Source organism: Hoplias malabaricus, chromosome 13 (assembly GCF_029633855.1).
Source record: "Hoplias malabaricus isolate fHopMal1 chromosome 13, fHopMal1.hap1, whole genome shotgun sequence".
In the NCBI taxonomy this organism is placed as follows: Eukaryota; Metazoa; Chordata; class Actinopteri; order Characiformes; family Erythrinidae; genus Hoplias; species Hoplias malabaricus.
This window is the reverse complement of record NC_089812.1, coordinates 26181715-26206693: the sequence shown is the minus strand read 5'-3', so window position 1 is coordinate 26206693 and position 24979 is coordinate 26181715. Positions and strand designations below refer to the sequence as shown.

Here is a 24979-nt window from a genome sequence, read left to right as displayed (position 1 = left end):
ACTGGAGAATTCAGTTAGCCATGTCTGTTTAGGCACAAATATAACCCTAACTAGACTTTGGTATTGCTTCTATGACAATGTTGTTTTGACCATCTCCTCTATGGGATTCTAGTTTTATGTTGTTGCCAAGTTAACAGTTTTGCAGTGACAGCTTCAGTAAAGAGCTTTGGTATAGGGTCACTGTCTCTATTTTCCATGTCTAAAAACTGCCTTGAGTGATGTTATATTACAAAACAGATTTCACTTTTTGGAAATGAAAATGTGATTTGCTGATTCCTTGATTGTCATGTATAGCCCTGTCTAGTGTTTTCCTGCTGTCTGTGTCTCACTGTTTCATTTGTTTATCATGTATTTATAAGCACATGGCTCTTTGTTTTGTTCCTGTCTCCGTCCTAGTCCCGCCTTAGCTCCACCTCCTCGTTGTGCCTCCTTTGTGTTCCTGTTCCCTCGTTATCTGTCCCAGGTGTTTCTTGTTTGTGTTGCCTTTTTATAGTCCACGTCAGTGGTTTCTGGGTGTGGGTCATTATGGTTGTATGTTTGTGGTTCATGGTCTTGCTTAAGATTCTTGCTATGTTTTGATTCTATGTTTATAACCTGCTCTGTTTAGTTCTTGTTTAGTTTCTGTGTTCTGCTCTGTTTAACCATCTTGTTTAGTGTGTAGTAGGGTGACCAAACGTCCTCTTTTACCCGGACATGTCCTCTTTTTTAGACTTAAAAAAAATGCCTGGGCGAAATGTCCGGGATTTTGTTTTTCTAGAGCTTACATAGAATTTCGAGAAGCGTTTTGTTCACAAACTAGTCCCGCCCTCCCCTACTCCGATTGGTTCGCTTGAGTGAGAAGGGGGCGTGGTGAAGTAGCCTAAAATCTTCTGATTTAACGGTATGACTGTAGAGTCTGACCCCTCCCGGGCGGGACGAGTCGTCCTTTTTACCTTCTCTGTTCTGGTCACCCTACTGTGTATAGCCTTGTTTAATGTTCCACTTATGGTTTAGTGTCTTGCCCCTTTTGATCTGTTTCTTGTTTAGCCTCTGTGTTTAGCTCTTGTGTTTAGCATTCTAGCCCCTTTTTGTCTAGTTCCCTAGCTTGTCTGTTTAGTTCCCTTGTTGTGTTCATTAAAAGTCTCCTGCAATTACCTCAGTTCCCGTATATATCTCTGATGACCCTGACACTCCACTACATCCACCTCGTGACAATTATACTGATATTCAGTTCAGCTCCTCATGCGTAATCAGTGGGAGTTTTCGTTGTGTCTAGGTTCATTTACCTGGATCTCTAAATAAAGATTTGGTGTATTATCTCTGCTATAAAGACTGTAACAATTCAATCCCAAACTAAGATTAACACTGACAGTAGAAAAATGGTGCAGTATGTATGAATGTATAATTGCTAGCGTGATTGTTTTGAATAGAAATGGAACTATACTTTAGATAAGAATTGTAAAGATCCCGGCAGTTAAATCTAGAAGGTCTTAAAAGACTCTCTTGTTGATTCACCTGTGTGTTTTTTCTTAGTTATTTCTCATTTCATCGATCAAAGGGCAAACAATGAAACTGGTGTACGTCCTCATTGATAAATATTGATGGGAATTTAAAGCATTTACTCCCAGCCTATAAAGATAGCACTGATTTGGTGTTAAACTCAGATAAGGAAGTCTTTTCAAAAGCCTCAATAAATCACCTCCGTTAAGATTTTATCGTGAAACACGTTGCTATTATCAGCATCAGAAGTACATTCACTGGAAAAATATGTGTACAATGGCGGGACATATATTTGGAAGGGGCTTCTCTGGCTCGTGTCTTGACCCTCAGATTTGGAGATTGGTTGTTAACGTTATTCAGATGTGCAGACTGTGCAGTGCAGGGGGCTATAAAATAGCAGGGAAACGAACACCACATTGGTTTTGAGGTTTCAGCTTAATACAGTTCCTTCTGGGGCCTAGCCATTTCTGAACATTTGGGGGCTAAGAAATCTCATACTTCCTTATCCTAACCCCCCAGTGATAAACATTGTTGAGATTCTCATTACCAAAACAAGTTAGAATTCCCACTCCCACATGACACAATGCTACCAAACAGTAAGGGTAAATCCAGCATATTTCCTCTCTGAAACCTGATAGCCCTTCTTTTCAAGCAGTCTCTAACCCAATGCCAGTGGAGCGCTCAGCATGCTTGCAGGAGAACACTAACCGTTCTGTTATGTTAGTTAACTGATACTTGCATTGGCTTGCATCAAGCTGATTGATGTGGGGGAGAGTGAGGGCCGTCCTACCCACCCAGAGAGAGCAATGGTTTGGTCTCATGGACCAATGATCTCCTCAGGACAGGACTGAAATGTCTCAATGAAACATCTGCGACATGTTTTGATCAAAGAATTCCACACGGCCTGTTTCAGCACCTGTTCCTTTAAATGAGAATGAGCCACAGCTCAGTTCAGCGAGAGAGCCCAGGAGTGAGGAATGAGGAGCTGAAACTCTGGATTTTAGCTGTTTTAGCTCAGTTCTACTCCTTTTCCATTCTAGTTGTGTCTGTATTCAGTCAGAATTCAATATTTCTATGTGATCATCATTATTATTAATTAATTAATTAATTAATTAATTTATTTTTGCTCTGTTCTGAATTTAGGCTGCGCACAGAAAGCTGAGTAGGTGGTCTCGTTCACGGTGTGTGTGATGGGCTTCATATCCCAACATTTACGTGGACATACATTGAACAAGTCCCCTTTAACTGTGATTATAGTTAACACTCCCTCAGTTAGAGGAATGAAAATCTGTTATCCGTTATGAGGCTGGAACATGGATAACATGATCTTCTATCAAACATTGAAATGTGAATAGGGTCAGTGACGCAGTACCTTGCTCTAATGGGAACAAATATGAAGCAAACAACTTCCTTGTCTTTGATTTATTTATTTATTTATTTTTTAGGTCACTTGTGGGGTCCTCAGGGAGCACGGGAAACAGCCAAAGGTTTGTGGACACCTGCCCATCCACAATTCCTTCTGAAATTAAAGCTATCAACATGGAGTTTGCCCCCCTTTTTTTCTGCAGTAACCGCTTCTGCTCTTCTGGGAAGGCTTTAGACCAGATGCTAAATGATTGCTGTGAGGATTTTGTGACATTCAGCCAGTTCTGGGTCATGAACAACACTCAAACTCTTCCTGGAATTACTGGAAGTTGCGCCATAACTAATACCCTTATCGTTGACATATGAAATGGAGCATGGAGAGTTTAGACTCATGTGCAGCTGCTCCAGAGCTCCCCATTGAAAAGTGTTTTTTTTGTGTGGAGACTACACAATGTTGTACAATGTATGTGATTCTTTGGGGTGAATCTAAGACGTTTGGACATAGAGTGTACTTCCAGCCAGGCCACGCCCCTCCTGCTGTGATTGGCTTGTGGTATCCCTGTCAGCCCTGGGACTGTCTAGTGTTATGGGTCTTGCGTTAGGGTCTGGTGGTGTATTTTGAAGTAAAATAGGAGAGTGAAAATTGACGTGGTTAGAGAAGATGAATGAACTAAGCCGATGGATATCAGTTTAAAAACATTCATCCTGGTTTTGGAGCACTTTTTTGGATGGATATTCATGGATTTTGTCACAATAATAGTGGTAGGCGGTCATCCCTATATTCCTCCATCCTCTGTGCCATCCATGTTCTGAAACCACTTCCTCTGTTCCAGGGTTGTATCCAGAACCAGAGCCCACCTGGAATCAAGGAGTGCAAAGCAGGAAGCTCCTGACTCCTCAGTGAAACTACATAGTGTAGACTGGACCACCCTCATGCTGCACTGAAATTGAAATAAAACACTAGTCTCGTGTAGAGACCCTGTTTATATGATTATATTACTAATTATAGTAATGATGTACTAATAGTGCTTAGAAAAATATAAAATCCCAACAATGTTGACGGATGTATCCAAACACACACTGACCCTTAAACCCTTAACCAATCCTATCATAGTAGGCGTGGCTTGTGTAAAAGAAGGCGGGGTAAACATATAACCCATCTGCTCGCGAGTCCCCGACCAGGCAGCACATCTCTGCGCGCGGGAAATCTCAGCGGTCCATCCACTCTACTTCAGCGGTTCTCCGTTCTATTCACGCGCTCTTACTAACGGTCGGTGTTTGAAGACACAGTCGAAGCGTTCCCGGCACGTGGAGCATGATGTCGGTCACGCGACGGCTCGTACTCTCTCTGCTCGCGGCGTCAGGTAAGTTCCAAGACAAACGTCATCTGCTCGGGGTGTCTTCACAGAGCCGGGGTCTACACCGGAGGGCCAAAAGTTTGTGGACATCCCTGGGTATTGATTAGGGGTTTGTCCTCTTTTGCTGCAGTAGCAGAGGCTCTTCTGGGAAGGCTACAGATTTGTTGTTGTTGTTATTGGAGCAGCGCTGTGTGGTTTTGATGGTGTTCAGCCACATTAGCGTTAGGGTAAAGTCAGGTGCTGATGTTGTGGATAACCACCACCCGTTCGACTCATCCCGAAGATGCTGCACGAACTCTAAGGAGTGGCCACAAACTTTTGGACGTGTGTAATGCACCTGTAAGAAAAATCAGGGTCCGCTTCTAGAAGAGGCTCCATTAACTTCGGTGCTGTTCGGGTGGGTTTTGGTAAATGCAAAAGTTTGGTTGTTGTAGTGACGTCACACTGATTTTTTTTTTTTAAATTGATAATTAGATCCTAACCAACTTAAAAGCATTAATAAGCAGTTCTAACACAAATGGCATACACTGAGATAAATGTAGGCTCACTTTTTGGAAGTTTGTGCAATAACTGTTTGTTAATGTATGTGTTATCACATAATATTAACATAAACAAGTAATAAAGCCAAAATACATGTTCATTATACAATATTACAATACAATATTGCAGTATCTCCTCATTCATTCATTTCCGTTCTTACAATTCAAGTCTTGTTTAGCATTCCTATTGTTTTTAGTTTAATACAATATTATGTTTGTTGTTTGGGTTTTACTTGGCTTTTAAATATAGGCCAAAAATAAGAGGAACAGACTTTAGTTCCTGTGCTGATGATGGATGTGTCAAGAGTTCCATCGCAGCTCTAGGGAACTCACGTGCTTCTTTTATATTTAAACTTCATAATTTCATTGGATTATCAGTATTTTTACTTCAGGGTGGGTTTAAGTCGCTCTGGTCAGCTCGGTCAGGGAGTTTTAAACTGTGCCTGGCAGCATCAAACAAACATCCCAGCTTTTTCAGTTATGGTCAGATTGGTGGATGATTAACCTTGTCTATGTTTGTAATATATAAACTGTTTGCCCCAGAGTGTCCTCACGAGAGCTTTAAGGTTGGCCAGCTGTGGAGTCATACGTTACCCGCACAGAGATTAAGCCTAACTCAGCAGTTTGAATGGGGATTTTCCATTGAATGGAAAATTAAAGGTGTGTCTCAGTACGTAGTATTGTTAAAACTAAGCCCAGGGTAAAATGTTTAATGCATAAATGGTTAATGAAACAATAGCCTGAGCTGGCAGAGCTAATTAGCCCACTAACCTACAAATATAAAAGAACTAAATTCAGCAAAGTAAATAAACACTGTCAAATGCCACCTACTCTATAACAGAAGGCAATTTCGATTTTAAGTGTTGTTTTACTTTTAAGCTTTATTTTTTTATATGAATTGTGTTCATCAAAACTCAACGTTAACACAAACTACTTCACTGAAAGTACTTACTTGAATGGAATAAACCCAGTTAAACTAGCTTTGTGCAGTCATTTGTAACGCAGGCACTGTATTTCCACACTTAAAGGAGGCAAGGTTCTTCGGAAGTGGTGTAGCAGCAAAAAAAACGGTTTCTCTTATAGAACCCTTAGAAGAACACTATTTTGTTGCTGTGTAAATTGGAAACAGTCCAGAAATGTGTAGTACACGTAGGAAATTCTGCATTTTGACATTCATATTGTCATCATACATGCTGTAAAAATGGAATATGGTAGACGTTGAATATGGTGTGAATTTTTGAAGTTTGACTTGGTTTAAATTGAGCTGTTGTTGGTTTAATTCAGCTCTGTGTTTTGGATTGAGATCTCTGGGGGTTTTTGATTCTTACTGTGTACTGTACCTGACCCTCTGGCATTGAAATTTGATCCTGTACTTTATATACACACACACACACACACAGGGCATTTATGGAATGTTTTTGAAGGACCCGTAAGCGTTTTGCCTTCTTCAGCATTCCGCATATGGCCCTGAGACACACTTGTGCTACTCTGAGGATTTACTCTGGAGTGAGTCAGTGTTACGCTCAGATTCTCTCAGAGACACTTGTGTCTGAGTCAGTGCTTCAGAGGGACGTGAACAGTCGGCTCAGTTCCTGTGGCTTTAGGTTCGGAGAAATGTCCACATGGTGACTGATGCAGTCACAGAGCTGCTCTTTTAGGAAGGTTGGCAGGAACAATAGCGTCTAAAATGGCTCTACCAGTTGATGACTCAGGGATCTTGTGATCTAGCTTAAAGTTACTGAGGTTATTAAAGCTATTGAAGTTATTGACAAAGCCAATAGGTTTGTTTGATGGTGATGTCATGTTTCTTGTTTGTCCTTGGACATTTTTCAGTGGATTTTATATTGTTCATATCAATATTGGAGTTAGATCGTATCAAAGAAAATTAAAAAATATATTGTGATATAAATCTTGGGCGTATTGTCCAGCCGTACATACACTACAACGTTCTTACACTTTTATTAATATATAATTACAATAGTGAAATAAGTGAATTCATAACAGCCAGGAGATCCGGTCTGGTTTAATAAGGTCAGTGTCAGAGCTGAGACTTACTTTATCCGATCGGTGTCTCACTAATACTCGCCGTCCTCAGGAGACACCCATATCTTTAGAGCATTGGCTAGAAGGCTTTTTATAACAATGTGAAATTGGTCGTGCATCAACATTCATTTAAAAATGGTATTACAATTATATTATAGGTTTACTACAATGTAATTACAATTTGTAAATTAATCACAATATTTTTTTTTAAGAACTGTCAGTTTTGAATATTGAATGTTCACCGGTCAGTGTCTTGTCGTTTTGAAGTAGAAGCTTTAATAGAGATTTTATGTGAAGGTATGGTGTCTGCTGTACAGACGGGGGGGTCTCGAACTGCCTGACCACCTCAGAGTGTGTCTCTGCTTCTAATAAAATGTGGGAGAGTGTGTGTGGGGTGAGTGTGTGTGTGTGGCAGGCATAAAATCTTCAAAGCAGGGATAGAAGAATAGTAGGACAGGTCAAACCTCCCCTCTGTGTCTGGCACCATATCCACTGCTGCTGACCACTGGAAGACCCCTAGAGAGCAGAGGGCGGGGGGATAAAAAGAGGGGCAGAAGGGAGTAAAGCTAAGCTAAGATAAGATAGTCTTTATTAATCCCTAAAAGGAGATTCACTTGTTCCCTGTTGCAGTGGGTGAGGAACAACAAAGAGAGAAAGACATATCAGTAACACATACAGTACAATTAAAAAAGAAATATAAGAATGTATTAGCACTCTTCTAGACTCCCACCTGCATGAGATAGCAGCAGCCAATCAGCACCTGGGACGATCATTACACATCAGCTATAAGGTAGAGGGGTCACCGGGAAAGGCAGGAAACCAGTATTACTCCGGGCAAGACGCACAAACCCCCACGCTGTGTCCGAAACTTGCCCTATTCACTATAAAGTGCACTAAACTGGAGTTCCGCCATTTTGTAAATACTGGAGTATTTTCAGTGCACTCAAATAATCCAACAATGCACTCCAAAAGGTAGTGTACAGCTCATGCACACTAGCATATAGCAGATTACCCATAATCCCTAACATTGTTTGGTAAAAACCTGCTTGAGGTAGTGCCTGAAATCGTCCACTACCCTGCTGCATTCACACCATATAGTGAGTAATATAGGGAATAGTGAATAGAGAGCTATTTCGGACACAGGGCCAGTCACACTCACCTCTGTGAGAGGAAACCATAGCACCCAATTTCCTCTCTACGCTGACGCAAGGGGAACACAACAGTCGCCTCAAAGGATTGAACCCAGGACCCTAGACCCGGGACTCTTATCTGTGGCATCACTGTGTTGATCATATCCATATGTTCAAACCTGAGAGGAGAAGGTAACACACACCAATTTGGAGCATTTCTATTGGTCAATTCTATCTGTAGTTTTCACATCTATATGATGATATAGATGAAGGTACATTGTATACTGAAGCATTGCAGACTACCAGGTGTTGCCTGTTATCTGTTATTTTTGTAAATGAACAGTGTGTATACCAGAAGTATGTTGGACTTTGTACTGAACCATGTTTGTTTTAGTATATTGCCATTGAAAGCACGTTAAGGCTAATTTAATATTACATCAGTATTATCTTTACACATTTACATATAAGCTAACATCTCAGAGAGCCATATTCAATGATGACATCACATTTGGAGTCATGCACAATGATAAATACGCCAAGCTAAAGCTGAGCAGCCCCCTGAGCTGATGCAGATAGGAAACTGGGGGACAGGAGGAGTGGGAGGACAGAGATAATATAAGACAGAAAGAGCAGGGACTGTAGAGGAATGCCTCTACTTTGACTATCTGTGTTTGTCTCTATCAGTGCTAACAGACACAGGTCTGAGTTAATACACAGTCGTGTTGTGTGTTAATATTTGGATGCCTCTGCAAAAAACAAAAGAATAACCACATTGGCCTTACAGTATATTATTAATTCATTCATTCATTCATTATCTGTAACCACTTATCCAGTTCAGGGTCGCGGTGGGTCCAGAGCCTACCTGGAATCATTGGGCGCAAGGCGGTAATACACCCTGGATGGGGCGCCAGTCCTTCATAGGGCAACACAGAATCAAACACACATTCACACACTCACGGACACTTTGGAGTCACCAATCCACCTACCAACGTGTGTTTTTGGACTGTGGGAGGAAACCGGAGCACCTGGAGGAAACCCACACGGACACGGGGAGAACACCCCATCTCCTCACAGACAGTCACCCGGAGCAGGAATCGAACCCACAACCTCCAGGCCCCCGGAGCTGTGTGACTTCGACACTACCTGTTGTACCACTGTGCCACCCATATATTATTATTATTATTATTATTATTATTATTATTATTATTACATAAGCCAAATTTCATTTCCAGGACTTATGTTCTTTTATTCTGCACGGTTCTATAATGAAATCTTACATATTCAGCTCTCCGTCTGGAGAAGTGAATGTAATGTACCTGTAGGGAACACAACTGAACACCACTGTTGTACCTTTTAAAGCTCCTGTCCACTGGTGGCGCTGTAAATCAACACAATCCGTCTGTTAATCACCTAAAAGAGAGCTACAGAAATGGTTGTGGGAGAATATTACACAAGAGGAAGGCGCTGCTGACCTTTCTGAAGCTTGGACTGGTGTTTTAGTGAAATATGTATGAATTCGTGTTGAGATCAGGCAGTAGATCTACGTCAGGGGTCGGCAACCTTTACCACTCAAAGAGCCATTTGGACCCATTTCACACAGTGAAGAAAACACTGGGAGCAACAAAACCCTTTTGAAATTTTACATGAAATAACACTGCGCATAACAGGGTTTTTTGCCTTTGTGCTATGTATAAACAAACTATACTGTGTTACATTTATGAAATTAATGAACAACTGCAGAAAAATGAAATAACATTTCTGCATGCAACAAAACATTTACGGTTAAGTAAAATACTCAGTGTCTATGTGAGTCCTTGTAGTAATGGGGAAAAAACGCCAAACTTAAATTATCCACTGGCAGCAAACAACACTGCTGTCCTCTCTCTGCGTGCCGTCATTATTTTACTGGCGCTGTGCAGTCAGCGGTCAAAACGTTCAAGAAACCGCACACTGGCGAGTGTCGCACATTGGAAGTTGTGACGTATATTAAGAGCGACAAAATTGTTTAAATATTAAAATATTTTAGATGTTACAAGATCTTCATAGAAATACATTTTGAAAATGAACGAACTAAAATAAAATACATTTTAATTAAATACTCAGTAATAATTTTCAAAAGCTGAGCCGCATGCGACTCTGGAGCCGTGGGTTGCCGACCCCTGACCTAGGCAAATAGAAGATAGTTTTAGTTTTAAAGCTGCAAACATGAGTTCAGCAATAATCCACTCATGGCGGTGTTGTACAGGTATTTCACTTTGTGTCAAATTGTGTTAAACCCTGGAAATGTGTAGTTTGCCTGGGCCCTTTGCTGTAGAATATCAGAGCGATAAAAACAGGCACTAAACACACAAGCCCAGTTACTGAGGCCGTTACTTGGCAACAAATGTATATCACAAAATCTGGCTCTTTTCTCTTCATGACTTTTATTTACACATGTTGATTTGAGGTCTAATGCGTCAGTGTGAATGCTTAGTGAACCAGACCTTAAAATACAACAATGTATAATGTTATGCACTGGAGGAAGATGTTGTTAAAAGTATACTGTTGCAGTATTGGAATCCTGTATTAATACAGTGTCAACAACTGCTATAATTATACAGTACACTTTTATAATTAAATGTGCTACAAAGTGTTCTTCGAGCCATGTCTTAGAAGAACCATAAACTATAAAGAAAGTTCCATAAAAAAAACATTTTTGCTAATACATTTAAATTGGTAAAGAACCTTAAGATCAAGTGATGGAATTTTGACTTTCTTAAACAAACGTGGTTCTTTATGGAACCACAAAATTGGTTCTTTTATGACATCACTCAAAGAACCCTTTGTAGCATTTTTAAGAATGATAATAAATATGTCCTGAGAAAGACACAAAATGACCATCTATGGTTTAGGAAAATGTTTGTGATAGACAGGCACAGAATTAAATAGAGATGTGCTTGGGTCATTACGGGTCAGGCCTTGGGGTGTGTGGGGGTTTTCCACAAAGGCTGTGAGGTAAGAGGCTTGTGAGTCTGTGTTGGACAGTGCAGTAAGCTGGACATAGTGGGGTAATACTAATCTGAGTGTTTGTAGGTTAATGGAGCTTTGTTTCACTAGAGCTCTTCTTTATTCTCTGCTGAATAACTCTGTATACACAACTCATACACACTTCAACAACTCATACACGACTCATACACACTTCAACAACTCATACCCAACTCATACACACTTCAACAACTCATACACAACTCATACACACTTCAACAACTCATACCCACTCATACACACTTCAACAACTCATACACGACTCATACACACTTCAACAACTCATACCCAACTCATACACACTTCAACAACTCATACACAACTCATACACACTTCAACAACTCATACCCAACTCGTACACACTTCAACAACTCATACCCAACTCGTACACACTTCAACAACTCATACCCATCTCGTACACACGTCAACAACTCATACCCATCTCGTACACACTTCAACAACTCACCCAACTCGTACACACTTCAACAACTCATACCCATCTCGTACACACTTCAACAACTCTTACCCATCTCGTACACACTTCAACAACTCATACCCATCTCGTACACACTTCAACAACTCATACCCATCTCGTACACACTTCAACAACTCATACCCATCTCGTACACCCTTCAACAACTCATACCCATCTCGTACACACTTCAACAACTCATACCCATCTCGTACACCCTTCAACAACTCATACCCATCTCGTACACACTTCAACAACTCATACCCATCTCGTACACCCTTCAACAACTCATACCCATCTCGTACACACTTCAACAACTCATACCCATCTCGTACACCCTTCAACAACTCATACCCATCTCGTACACACTTCAACAACTCATACCCATCTCGTACACCCTTCAACAACTCATACCCATCTCGTACACACTTCAACAACTCATACCCATCTCGTACACACTTCAACAACTCATACCCATCTCGTACACCCTTCAACAACTCATACCCATCTCGTAGACACTTCAGCAACTCATACCCATCTCGTACACCCTTCAACAACTCATACCCATCTCGTACACACTTCAACAACTCATACCCATCTCGTACACACTTCAACAACTCATACCCATCTCGTACACACTTCAACAACTCATACACTATAGAGTAATACTAATCTGAGTGTAAGTTAAGGTTTGTTCCACTAAAGCTGCGCTTTCTTCTCTCTTGAATAACTCTGTGTACACACTTCAACAACTCATACACACCACTAACTCATACAAAGTTAAACAACACTGATCTGTGAATCAGCTTCAGTGTTTGTCACTGTGTTTGTTTAGTGGGATTCGTCTTTCACTTTCCTTCATGAGTCATTGTTTCTCAGTAAACAGTGTATTACCTTTGTGTTTTTTTCCTTGTCCTCAGTTCTCTCTCTCTCTCCCTCCCTCTCTGTCTGTCTCTGGAGTCACTGTCTGTTCTCCTTTTATTTTGTATATTTCTCATTAATATCCAATGTTTGTTTTCTCTCTCTCTCTTACTCTCTCTCTCTCTCTCTCTCTCTCTCTCTCTCTCTCTCTCTCTCTCTCTCTGTGTTATTCTATTGGATTACAGACAGTAAATCTGCCTCTTTAATTGGAAGCCATGTGCTGGCTATGCTTTAATAGGATATGACTGTGTCTGTGTGTGTGTGTGTGTGTGTGTGTCTTTTGGTTCTTCTGCTTCTGGGAGCCATCTGTTACTTTAAGAGCCATTTTGAGTGCTGATATAGAGCAGGAAACAGAGGAACTAGAGAGAAAGATGGATGGGTGGAGAGAAAGGGGGGATATAGCTTTATTATAGGACTGTGTTTGTTCCTCATGGATTCATATTTCATATGATAAGAGGCCTGTCTGAAACAGAATTGAGAGGGCCCATATCATAGAAAATGATATTTCTATTTTTAATATTTAATAAATATGTGTGATGTTTAATATAAACACAGTTTCCATCCACACACCTGACAGCCTTTATACGGAAGTCAAATGTCCAACTCTTCTGAGCTCAGATTTATTTGTGACATAACAAATATCCACACATTATATGTACAGTGATCAGCCACAACATTAAAACCACTGTCAGGTGAAAGGAGTTATCTCATTACACTGGCACCTGTCGAGGGGGAGGCAGCAAGTGAGTTGTGGTGAATTCAGAGCCAGCGTTAGTTTTCTCTGCAGGTTGTAATACAGCATTACTGCCCCCAAACTTTGGAACTCCTCCTGTTCTTCGTAACTGTTCAAAACTCTGCTCAAAACATTTCTCTTTTCTTCTTTTGTTTCCTTAGAAACCCCACCCACAAATTTTAAAGCGTCCTTGGATTTGTCAAAGGCACTATATACTCTAAAGTAATTATTATTATAATCCCTAACAATGAAGAAGTATATTTGTATTATAATGGAGAAGAAAACAACAACTAAATACGTGAAAGCTTTTTTCTGACTGACCACATTACATCATTCTTCATTCTAAAGACACTCAGGCTTAAACAGGCAGTGATAAACAGCTAACATAGGCAAAATATGGGGACATATGTAAATACATTCAAATAAATGTAAATGTGATGCTTTTTATTACTTTATAACCAATCGCACATTAAAAACTGCTGCTTTGTTTCAGTATGATAAAGACTAGTGGAAGACAAGAGGTTTGAAACCTGAGAACTCAAGGATTGGAACATCGTACTCTGTGATGTCTATCTTTTCCATGATAAGGGCCCTTTAAAGTCACAGTAACCTCATCGTGCATGTGGAGGAGCATGTGGTTAATAAGCCAGTAACATGCGCTGGTTGTGTAGGGAAACAATAGTGTTTTAGTGTGTGTGAGAGAGAATATAATGGCCTTGTATGTGAGTGTGAGCAGGTGTGTTAGAGTTGGAAGGGAAAGCTCTATGGGGTCATCAGATACACACCACTCTGCCATCAGTATCTTGCCTTTGATGTAGTGCCCTCCAAGCTTGCATTTGTTTTTAATACGCTATTTCAGACAAGATGATGTAGGGATATAAAGGAAGAGTGTGTGAGTGTATGAAATTGTTCATGACTGAGTGGCTGTGTGAATCTCTGCAATGTTTTGGTGCCTTATCCAGAGTATGTCCCCAGCCTTGTGTCCAGACCCACCTCGACTCATTTTTTGTTATTTTGTAGCCTACAACATGCCCATTTAAAAAAAAAAAAAAAAAAATCCAGGTACAAGCCTGATTTGCCTGTGGGAGAACAGGCCATTGTCAGGAATCACCACAGACCGAGCGCCTCTTTCATAAATGAAAGTTTTGTTTTTGTACATTTTCCTGGTTATGTCCCTGGATCCTTTAGAATTTTGTAGTTGGGAAGGAATTGATCTCTGATTATTTTTGACATGTAAACTCTCACAGCTGGACGTCATACAAATGAAAACCACAACGCTCCACACACAAATCAGCAAACCTAGTCAAATGAAGTGGTTTAAATTTAAATGTAATTCTTTAGTCGTCTCCTGTTCCAAACCTTTAGCCCAGGTCTCTGAATATTCACTGATACACCCACGCAGACACAGGGAGAACACACCAACCAGCAGGCACTGACCCAAAGTGAGGATCGAACTTCTGACCCCAAGACCCTGGAGCCATAGCGCCACTGTGCCACACTTACCACACAGTAACCTTTATGTATTGTTAGTGTAGACACATGCTCCGTCCTCTGTGAAGAACTTTGAAACAGCTCAAACCCGACTCTAAAACTGAAGATGGTTTTTAGAGCAGCCTCAGATGGTGTCCATATCCTCTCTGAAACATTCCCCCTTCACTAAAATTGGGGAAACTGATTTCAAAAGGAGCATTTCACCAACACATTTCAGTGCTTGAGATGGTGAACAATGTCAATCAGGGTGATCTGACGAGTAGAGACACCCACATGAGTAATGCTGTCTACAGCACAAATATAACCACTGTATTTACTACACAAACAAAGAGTGAATCGACAGGTGTTTACTTTAATGACAATTCGTCACTGTCCAAAGAAAAACATGTCTCCACCTTTTCTGGATGTTTATTTTACTGCATCATTTGAACACAGCAGTGTTCTTCACCTTGTGTGAAAATTTAATGATTAATCAATCAATAGAAGTGCTCCAAAATGACTTATTTTTACACTGACCTCCATCAAATTTACATTGAAAGTTAAGAAAGACATGTTTTTCTTTGGATTGATATAAAAAATATGCTGTAGTCCAGAGAAATGAAAGGGAGTGGCTTTGTTTTGTATTTTGTGTGTGTGCGTGTCTCTCTCTCTCTCTCTCTCTCTCTCGCTCTCTGTGGAGCAGAGAAGAAGCTAGATCCAAGGTCAGTTCAACACACAATAATTCTCTCTCTCTCTCTCTCTCTCTCTCTCTCTCTCTCTCTCATTATATTCATCATATTCCTGAGAAGCATAAATCTGAGCTGAACCTATAACTCATATTAAATTTATGGCAGTGCTGATATTAAATGTATGCTTTGTTCATTAATACACTATTTCAGATGAGAGGATCGACCACTAGCTTCAATAAATGGAAGATTAATGCCTAGTCCAGGGTCCTCACATTCCCTCTTCATGCACTTCACTCTGACACACGACCACAACAAGTCTGGACCTCTGAAATTGTTCTGACATTTTGTCAAATTATTTCTATATTTATAGAAAGGTCCAAGCTTGTCTAGGTGCATTTTTCCAGTCATGAACCTGGATCCTGTGAATGTTGTGGTTGGGCAGGAATTGAACTATGACTGTTGTGACATGTAAACTGTCACGGCTGCACGTCATACAACTAAACACCTAACCATACGCCACACGTGAACCTAGTCAAATGGTGCCGGGGTCACATTCATGGTGCTCTGGCACTGGGAGAGTATAGGAAACTGGTGCTGGGGAATATCAGTGCTGACATTTTATAATAGACAATTTGCACTTCATTGATGACCACGTTATTCAGAGGGTCCAATAACTTTCAGGGAATGATTGTGTGTGAGGGTAGGCTCTCAGTTCTTTGGTCCTTTAGTGTATTAATTACCATCAGACAAGCTGTGCTTTACTCACTGCTGATTCATCAAGTCAAATCCAGTCATAAAGCTGGAAATGGGCTTGATGGTGGTCTCAGGAGGTGTCCACATGCTTCTGGATTATTTTGGGATCTTTATAGCAATATTGTGTCCTCTTGAATTCATGGGTTTGAAGGGGAATATCGCCCTTGTTTTGAAATTCAGTGGCTGATGGAAAGAAAGGCATTCACAGTCACAAAGATTTGTGTACAATGGTGGGGATAGGAATCAGTGTGTGTGTGTGTGTGTGGCATAGAGGAGAATCTAGCTCCAAGGTCAGACTGTCCCCAGTCTTCTCTCACTCTCTCATTCACACACACACACACACACAAATAAAAACACTGATTCATTCATAAGCAGAAGTACAACATACATAGACACACACACATTGGTTTTGCTATACTTGTGAGGACCTCCCGTGAGGTAATGATTAATCTAGCTAATTACACCCCCCCCCAACACACACACACACACACACACACTTGTTGAGGGAAGGCGAAAGAAAAAGGAGTGTCCACTCCTCTATCCAACAGAATCACATTACCAACCAGCTGTTTCCATGGCAACCCTACATCACTCCTCGCCTCTGTGACAGGGTGAATGGACAGAGGCTTGGAGTTCCCTGTAATAACAGCAACACAGCTCCATTCACAGCTTCCTGCTCTGTTCTGACCCCCCCTATAATTTTTTCCACGAGTGGTCAACACTGGGCTGTGAAACAAAGGCCAGAAGCCTGATGCCAGAGGGCATTCTTTAGAGATGTAGTGCATTTGTTTTTTTTTCTTGATCTTTACTGGATACAGGATTTCTACAAGTGAAAACCCTGGATTAGACTTGTGACTATTTTAGATCAGGTGTGTCCAACCTCTCAGAAACAGAGATAGAAAAAAATGTGTAGACAAATATCATTTGAAACAAGTATCTCCTAAAGGAAAAATCTTGTGACACTGTGGAAGCTTCTTATTGCAGTGAAGGTGACTGTGGTTTTAGGGCTACTCCGCTGAGAAACAGAGCAGAGAGATCCGTGGGAAAAGGTGAAATTGACCAGAGCCCCAGAAAACGGCTGAGCTGTTTTTATTTTTATCTACTTGCGATTTTCTGTTTACGAATCAGAAATCTAAATTAAAATTGAATGGTCCAAATGTACAGGGGTTGGACAATGAAACTGAAACACCTGGTTTTAGACCACAATAATTTATTAGTATGGTATAGGGCCTCCTTTTGCGGCCAATACAGCGTCATTTGGTCTTGGGAATGACATACACAAGTCCTGCACAGTGGTCAGAGGGATTTTAAGCCATTCTTCTTGCGGGATAGTGGCCAGGTCACTATGTGATGCTGGTGGAGGAAAACGTTTCCTGACTCGCTCCTCCAAAACACCCCAAAGTGGCTCAATAATATTTAGATCTGGTGACTGTGCAGGCCATGGGAGATGTTCAACTTCACTTTCATGTTCATCAAACCAAACTTTCACCAGTCTTGCTGTGTGTATTGGTGCATTGTCGTCCTGATACACGGCACCGCCTTCAGGACACAATGTTTGAACCATTGGATGCACATGGTCTTACTGGTGAAATGTGCAATTAATGAAGATTCGCCACCAGACTGCTCCAATTTAGCCATGAAACCTCCCACACTAAAATAACAGGTGTTTCAGTTTCATTGTCTAACCCCTGTATAAGGATCTAACAACTATACTTTCTATTATGAATTGTTGACCAGGGCTTTAGATCATTTTTGACCACTGTGTCAGTGCTGGTGATTCCTAGCCTGACGCTCAGATACAGACTGGGTTAGCGTTGGCTGTCCTGCTGCAGGAAAATGAAAAGCTTTTTATCAGCAACTGAAACTGGGATGGGAAAGAATCAACATTTGTTCAGCTGCTAACTTGTTTTAAAAGCTTGAGCGTAACACAGCCAGACCAAGCAAATCTATTCAGAAAGACCTTGCTGTATTAAAATATCATGTTTTCCTAATAACAGTAAGTTATTATAGTTTGCAAAGTATTTTGCAACTTGACATCCATCCACTACACTTTATAATCACATAGTGGTTTTCATGTTATAGAACTACATTCAAATCACTGTAAATGGTACTGAGTACCAGACTGGTCTGAACGTAAATTGATTTTAATGCTTGACCCAGGACCAGACTGGACAGAAGTGGTCATAGAAAACGATGTGGCCTTGAAGCTTATGTGTGTACACTCAGTGGTCAGGATTAACCTGGACTAAAGTAAATGCTACTTAGGCTGAACAGATAAAGTATATAGGTGTAATTCACCTTTAAAAAAAAAAAAATAACAGTTATTTGGGATTTTCTTAAAATGGTACAGAAGGTTCATTCTCATCATCGGATCTAAAATATGAATGTAATTCATGGCTAAAAGAGAGCTCTGAGGATATAAGTAAAGGAAAGTGAAAACAACAACAATAACAACAAAAAACAAGAAAATAAACAAACAAAAACGATAATTCAATGCCCATACAACTTCCCAATATCAAGGTGGATTTATTTTAAAGTAAAGCTTTTTAAAAAAGTGAAAGCTGTAATGAAGGCATTACATGCACTCTCAATGCTGAAAAATAGGATGTTCTCTTATATCACCTGCGTCAGACTCGTTGGCAGTGACTGTCAATATTATTGAAGGCATGAGGGGAATTTGCCTCTTTTACAATAGCAACTGTTTCAGAGCATGTGAAGCGTTAGGAAGTGCTTAATCTTGTGGCTAGATAAATGATGTTTAGAGTCTTATGTAATAGCACACATCCAGGGAGTAAACCAGAGCAGAGAAAAGCACAGGTGCAGCTGCTGAATTCTAATTGAATTCTAATAGGAAATAATTGAAAAGTATTTCTAAAGCTAACGTTTAGTGTGCCATTGCCTTCTTCTTTGCTAAGGATGTTAAGAGGGCATTGCCGTATCCAGGGGCTCCCAGCACGGCCCCTTAAACTGCCTGGGCAGAGACTTTAGTAGATGTTACTGTTGTGTCTGCTGATGTGATTTTATTATGGTAGCGTTTGTTGTGTTGTTTGGTGCTTGTGTTTATTTTTTTTTTGAGATGGTCCACTCACTCTTTGTGTCCTCCCTAACTGTGTCCCCTTCCTTCCATTCCGTGTGGATTTTGCCCTGGGGGAGTGCCCCTGAACCTTTGTGAAGGCCGCGGGTGGTTTTCTAGTTCAGTATTTTTGCTTTAATCCGTAAATTGCAACTTTATTCTCACCTCATTCCCACCGCTTTGTCACAGTATTTAAGACCTGGCTGCCCTCATACTACACTATAGAGCATTAACTGGTTTACCGGTCCGGTCCTGTTCAGTTTAACCCCCTGTGTACTGGCCTGCCATAGCAACACTTTGATATCATTTTCTATGAGTTGTTGGTTCAGATGTGTGAGAACAGTCTGGCGTGTGTGTGTGTGTGTGTGTGTGTGTGCACGCGGGAACGTGGAACTGCAGGAAGTGTATAGCTTTTATTTGTTTAATGCAGTGACATGGAACCTTTTTCCTGGAGGAACAAAGTCCAGTAAAGTTTGATGTCTGTCCTGTTCACAATATTTATTCCTCATAAGTCACCAGCTGGATTTAGACACTCGGTTCCACACCCCTGCTTTAACTACCGCTGTTTATCAGGTTCAAGGTTACACTTACACTGAAGTAAATGTCCTGTAAAATTGACGGTAAACAGTGTTATACTGCACACAGCATCATATGCAGCTCTACCAGGAATAGTAACTTCTATTAAGGGATAGTTCCTTTTTACAGGAATGTGCTGTACTTTTCACAGTGAACTTCTAAGAACGGAGTCAACTCCCTGAACTCACAGCAAAATACCTCAGTGCTTTCTTAAATTCATCTTCAGTTGTTGCCCTTTCTACACGTTAGAAACGACTCCCCCAGTCACTCACAATGGAGGCTGAGGACAGCCACTTTATTTCAAACTGCTGCTAGCAGAACAGCACTGGGCAGCTCAACATGCTTGGAGGAGAGTACTACATGCCCAGATCTGATATGCCAGCTAACAGACACCCCTGCTGCGTAGCACTGTCCTGTCCTACGCTCCCAGAGGGAGTGAGGCATCATCAAGGTATTAAAACTGAGATTTCCCAATAGTCCTCTAGTCTCTATAGTTCACTGGATCATTCACAGTGCATCCCCATAAAAAGTAACTATCCCATAATAATTAATGCTGGAGTATTACAGTAAAATGACTGTGCAAACAGCAGTATGTTACTTGTGAAAGTACATCGGGTGTTTACAGTGCAGGTGACACCACAGTCATTTCAGCTTTGCACATTAATATAACAGTAGTGTGTGTGTGTGTGTGTTTGTGTACGTATGTTGTATATTTTGTTCTTTATTGTTACATGACTGCAAGCCTTTATTTTCCTGACCTTAACAACAGCTGTGTCTATCTCTAATATGAATACCTTTTTAATATGGCGATAATCTGCAAGCAGGTCAGCTGATTAAGAAGAATTTTACTATTGTATTTGTGTGTAATTGTGTGTGTGTGTGTGTTTGTATAAAAACTACCCTTGTTTGCATGCTGATTAACCCCTTAATATCTAGTTAAATTTTCTCTGAGGGCGTGTGTGTGTGTGTGTGTGTGTGTGTGCTTTATATAAGAAACAAATGCCAGTAAGATCCAGTTCTGACAGGTAGGTGTGTTCCTGTCTCATTTCCTACTCTCTCCTACATTTCAGTCGCTAGGCAAGAAAACAATTGACACACTATCACTGATCACTACGTGTTCCTGGGAAATCATCAAACAAACACACGGCTCCTAGAGTCTGATGAGTTAATGTGTGTGAGAAAGAGAGTGAGAGGGGGTAATAGCAAGAGAAGGACATGGAGAAAAGAGAAGAGAAAGAGGGCAGAGTGAGAGAGCGAAATGTACCTCCCCAAATTGTAGAAAATTCATCCACAATTACACAGCTTCTCTAATGAAGCCAAACTGTCCATCCTACGCTGAACCACCAAGTTCTGGCAGCGGGGTATGTATCGGCCTCCCACAAACTAAGGGACAGTGAGTGACCAGCACAAACAGACACCTACACACACACACACAAATATGTAAAAACGGCCTATTTGTTTCCGTTTTCACACATCGGTTATGGTTATGGTTATAATCATTCTTTAGAAGAAAAAGAGTGACATTACTGATCCCCTTGCTGCTTTGCATTCAACCCATCCGTGTAGTGAACACACAAACACACCCAAGTCAGCAATCCTTCACACGCACTAGGGGCAGTGAACACAAACACAACCGGTCCCAAGTTTCTTCTCTAATCTTACACACAGCTATCCGCAATGTACTCATCATTACCTTTAATTGGGAACTTGTTCCTTGATTATACCAGGTTCAATTTTATTTGATCAGTTTGGTGTAATTATTATTAATATTAATACTTTCATAGTAAGTGAGACTCTTCAATGTTCTTAATGTTCTTTGTTGTTTTATTAAAGCTTTGGCAACAAAATATCTAAATATGGTCATGCCAAAAAAGAAAGGAAGAAAGAGAAGAGAGGGAAAGACAGACAGAAAGATGGGATGAAAACCTGGGAGGGAGGGAGGGAGGGAGTGGAGCAGAGAGTGAAATTATAGGTTGGCATTTTATATTCATCTGTTGCCTTTTGCTCCTTATTTAACATTTATTCTCCTTTCTCCCTCTCACTTTTTCTACTTTCCCCTTTCTCTCCTATCTGTTTTCCTTTCTCTTTCCCTTTCTTTCTCTTTCTCTTGGCTCATTAGTCTCAAACAGAGTGAAAGGTTATACACACACACACACACACTACGTGCATACAAAAACGAAGTTGTTTAGAAACCCTCAGCCTTTTGTTCTCGCTCCTCTGTCTCTGTGGTTGTTGGTGCTGGCAACAGTGATGTCTGAAGAGGCAAAAAAAATAATTCTTTACCAGGGTTAGGATAAGAGTTAAGATTAGTACCAGGGTTAGTCTTAAGTCCTGGGTTAGTCTTGCAGGGATTGTATATTGGCTAACTAATAATCACAGGTTCACATCCAGCCTCTGGCAAGTGGATGTTTGCCTCTCGAGATGTGCCTGGTCACATTTCACAGGGTTTCAAGTTGCTCCCTTGCTTAAGGGCAAGGCCTCCCTGTTCCTGGGGTTCCGAGGGACTGTGGTAGCACAAAAAGACCAGTGATACCCCCCATGTGAATTTATCAGTCTGTCTAATTTACATTACAAATTGCCTTTAACCTACTCTACTTCTTGTTTACTTCCAATGTGTTTTTACAGCAGTCATGGCGACCACAGAACCTTCAACAGATTCTGGCAACAACACATCCACGGATCTCTCCACCGCACCAACACTTTCCACCATCCACGACTCCATAACCAGTGCCTCCACATCCAATGCTACCATCTCCACTCCACTCCTGAACACAAGTCCTATGTCCAGCACCATGTCAACTGCTACCACCACCATGGTCACGGAATTTAAGAACACCACGGGCACAGCGTCACCCACCACAGGACCAGCACATTCAAGCACAACCACAGAGGGTATGAACAACACCCAAGACATGCTAACTTTTTGTAGATGCTTTGTACAAACGTAAGGCTGGTTCATAGTTTTTGTGGACATGGCAAGGGGTGAAAAATGACATTGTGGCGTAAAACAGGAAAAAAAATATTTACATAAAGAATGCACACATTCCGTGTAGTGATGGAAACGCACCTTGTTTGCTCATTGGCCAGAGAACGTTTTTCAGGAGTGACGGACCAAGGTCTGATTCTCTCAGATAGAGCAAACTCTTTTGACTGTTTTTATAGATATTTCGTGATAAAAGATTGACAAGAATTCATACATTGCACTAATAAATGCACAAACATAATACACACCTGGAAACAACTGTGTCTTTCTGTGTCACAAGACAGAGAGAACACACACACACTGTCTAATATAGTAAAAATAAATCTATTATCTATTATTTGGTGTGTTTACACCAGGGCTTTCCTTTGTTACTACTATGCTGACAAAGCAGCATACAGCACTACAGTGCCACTTCCCACCCAGGCGTATAGCAACGGCAGGAACAGTGACATGAGAACTATGAACATGAAGCAACGCGGGTCTGCAGTAACTATGAATCAGCCTTTAACGTGCATTCTTCTTCTTCACATTATTAACTAGACATTATAGTGCACCCTAATGGCCTGGATGTATTTGAGTTTCTGTATTTAATCTATTTTAAACATGGGGACCCACTCTATGGAGCATAAACTGGTTCATCCAGGGACAGCAGTTTGAATTTTCATTTCCTGTGCTTTGCACTTCAATTGTAATATGAGAAAATAATAATTTTAATAAGCACTTTTTTGCTACTTGTCACTGGAAAGATTATTTATTGCTCATTTAAAGCTGACTACACCCAAAGGATTAGGGTGCAAATGGCTGCTGTGCTTAAAAAAAAAAAAAAAAAAAAAAAACATGCACTGCTACTTTTGCTTTAGAAGCTATTCCCTGCGGTGAATCCAGGTTAAAGGAAGTGTTTTGAAGGAAGTAAATCTTAATGGTATTATTTTTCCTGCTTACAGAAAGACACCTGCTGTTTTTGTTATAACATTTATCTCACATGATACCGGAGTGATCAGACTGTAAACAGTAACAGGGTTGAGTAAACAGCTGCAATTCATTATAATCGGTATCTGCCACACAGCATGTTTAATCTCCATAGAAAAGCATGGCATGATACGGAGCATCAGCTAGAGGAGTATACAACTGCACGAGTAGAACCAAGCATCTAGCATCTAAAATAAAACCTTATTAGAAGAGACAAAGCTGTTATTGCAAACATTTCTGTGAGGACTTGATGATGTCCAGACATTGGAATATCATTCCCACACAGGCCAAAAATACTGGATGTAACTGGATGAAACAGTTCCTTTGCCATTATCTGACCTGATACTCCAGTAATCTGAAGGGTGGACCTTATGGTACCTGCAGATTTGAATGACGAGGAGTCAAAATATGCACCGTAAATATTATAAAACAATATGTGACCCTTGTTTGATGTTTTATGATTTTCAGAGGTCGGCCAAAACACTACACAGCCAGCCAGCAGTACTGTGACCCCAGAGGCATCAGTTACAATAAACAACAGCACCACTCCCTTAACTACAGCTACAGACACTACAACAGTACCCAAAACAGCCACTACAGCATTAACCACACCAAAAACTACTACAACACCCTTAAACACAACCACAACAATTACTTATTCAACAACACCTGGCAAAAATACAACAACCACACCAGGCAACACCACCACTCTACAACCAGACAACAGTACAACAGTACAACCAGACAACACTACAACAGTACAACCAGACAACACTACAACCATACAACCAATCAACACTACAACAGTACATCCAGACAACACTACAACAGTACATCCAGACAACAGTATAACAGTACAACCAGACAACAGTACAACTGTACAACCAGACAACACTACAACAGTACAACCAATCAACACTACAACTATACAACCAATCAACACTACAACAGTACAACCAATCAACACTACAACAGTACAACCAAGCAACACTACAACTGTACAACCAGACAACACTACAACAGTACAGCCAGGCAACACTACAACAATACAACCAGACAACAGTACAACTGTACAACCAATCAACACTACAACAGTACAACCAATCAACACTACAACTATACAACCAATCAACACTACAACAGTACAACCAATCAACACTACAACAGTACAGCCAGGCAACACCACAACAATACAACCAGGCAACACTACAACAATACAACCAGGCAACACAACAACAATGCAACCAGGCAACACTACAACAATGCAACCAATCAACTCTACAACAATACAACCAGGCAACACTACAACTATGCAACCAGGCAACACTACAACAGTTCAACCAATCAACACTACAACAGTACAGCCAGGCAACACCACAACAATACAACCAGGCAACACTAC

The 24979-nt window shown here is 40.7% G+C and overlaps 1 protein-coding gene across 1 annotated transcript; it reads left to right on the top strand.

Moving 5' to 3' along the window:
- Positions 1-4049: 4049 nt before the first annotated feature.
- Positions 4050-24429, top strand: LOC136664475 (uncharacterized). The gene is made up of 4 exons (XM_066641656.1): positions 4050-4208; positions 22251-22517; positions 24046-24176; positions 24274-24429. Exons 1-4 carry the CDS (start codon positions 4160-4162, stop codon positions 24427-24429), a joined length of 603 nt encoding a protein of 200 aa, XP_066497753.1. The 5' UTR covers positions 4050-4159.
- Positions 24430-24979: the final 550 nt, after the last annotated feature.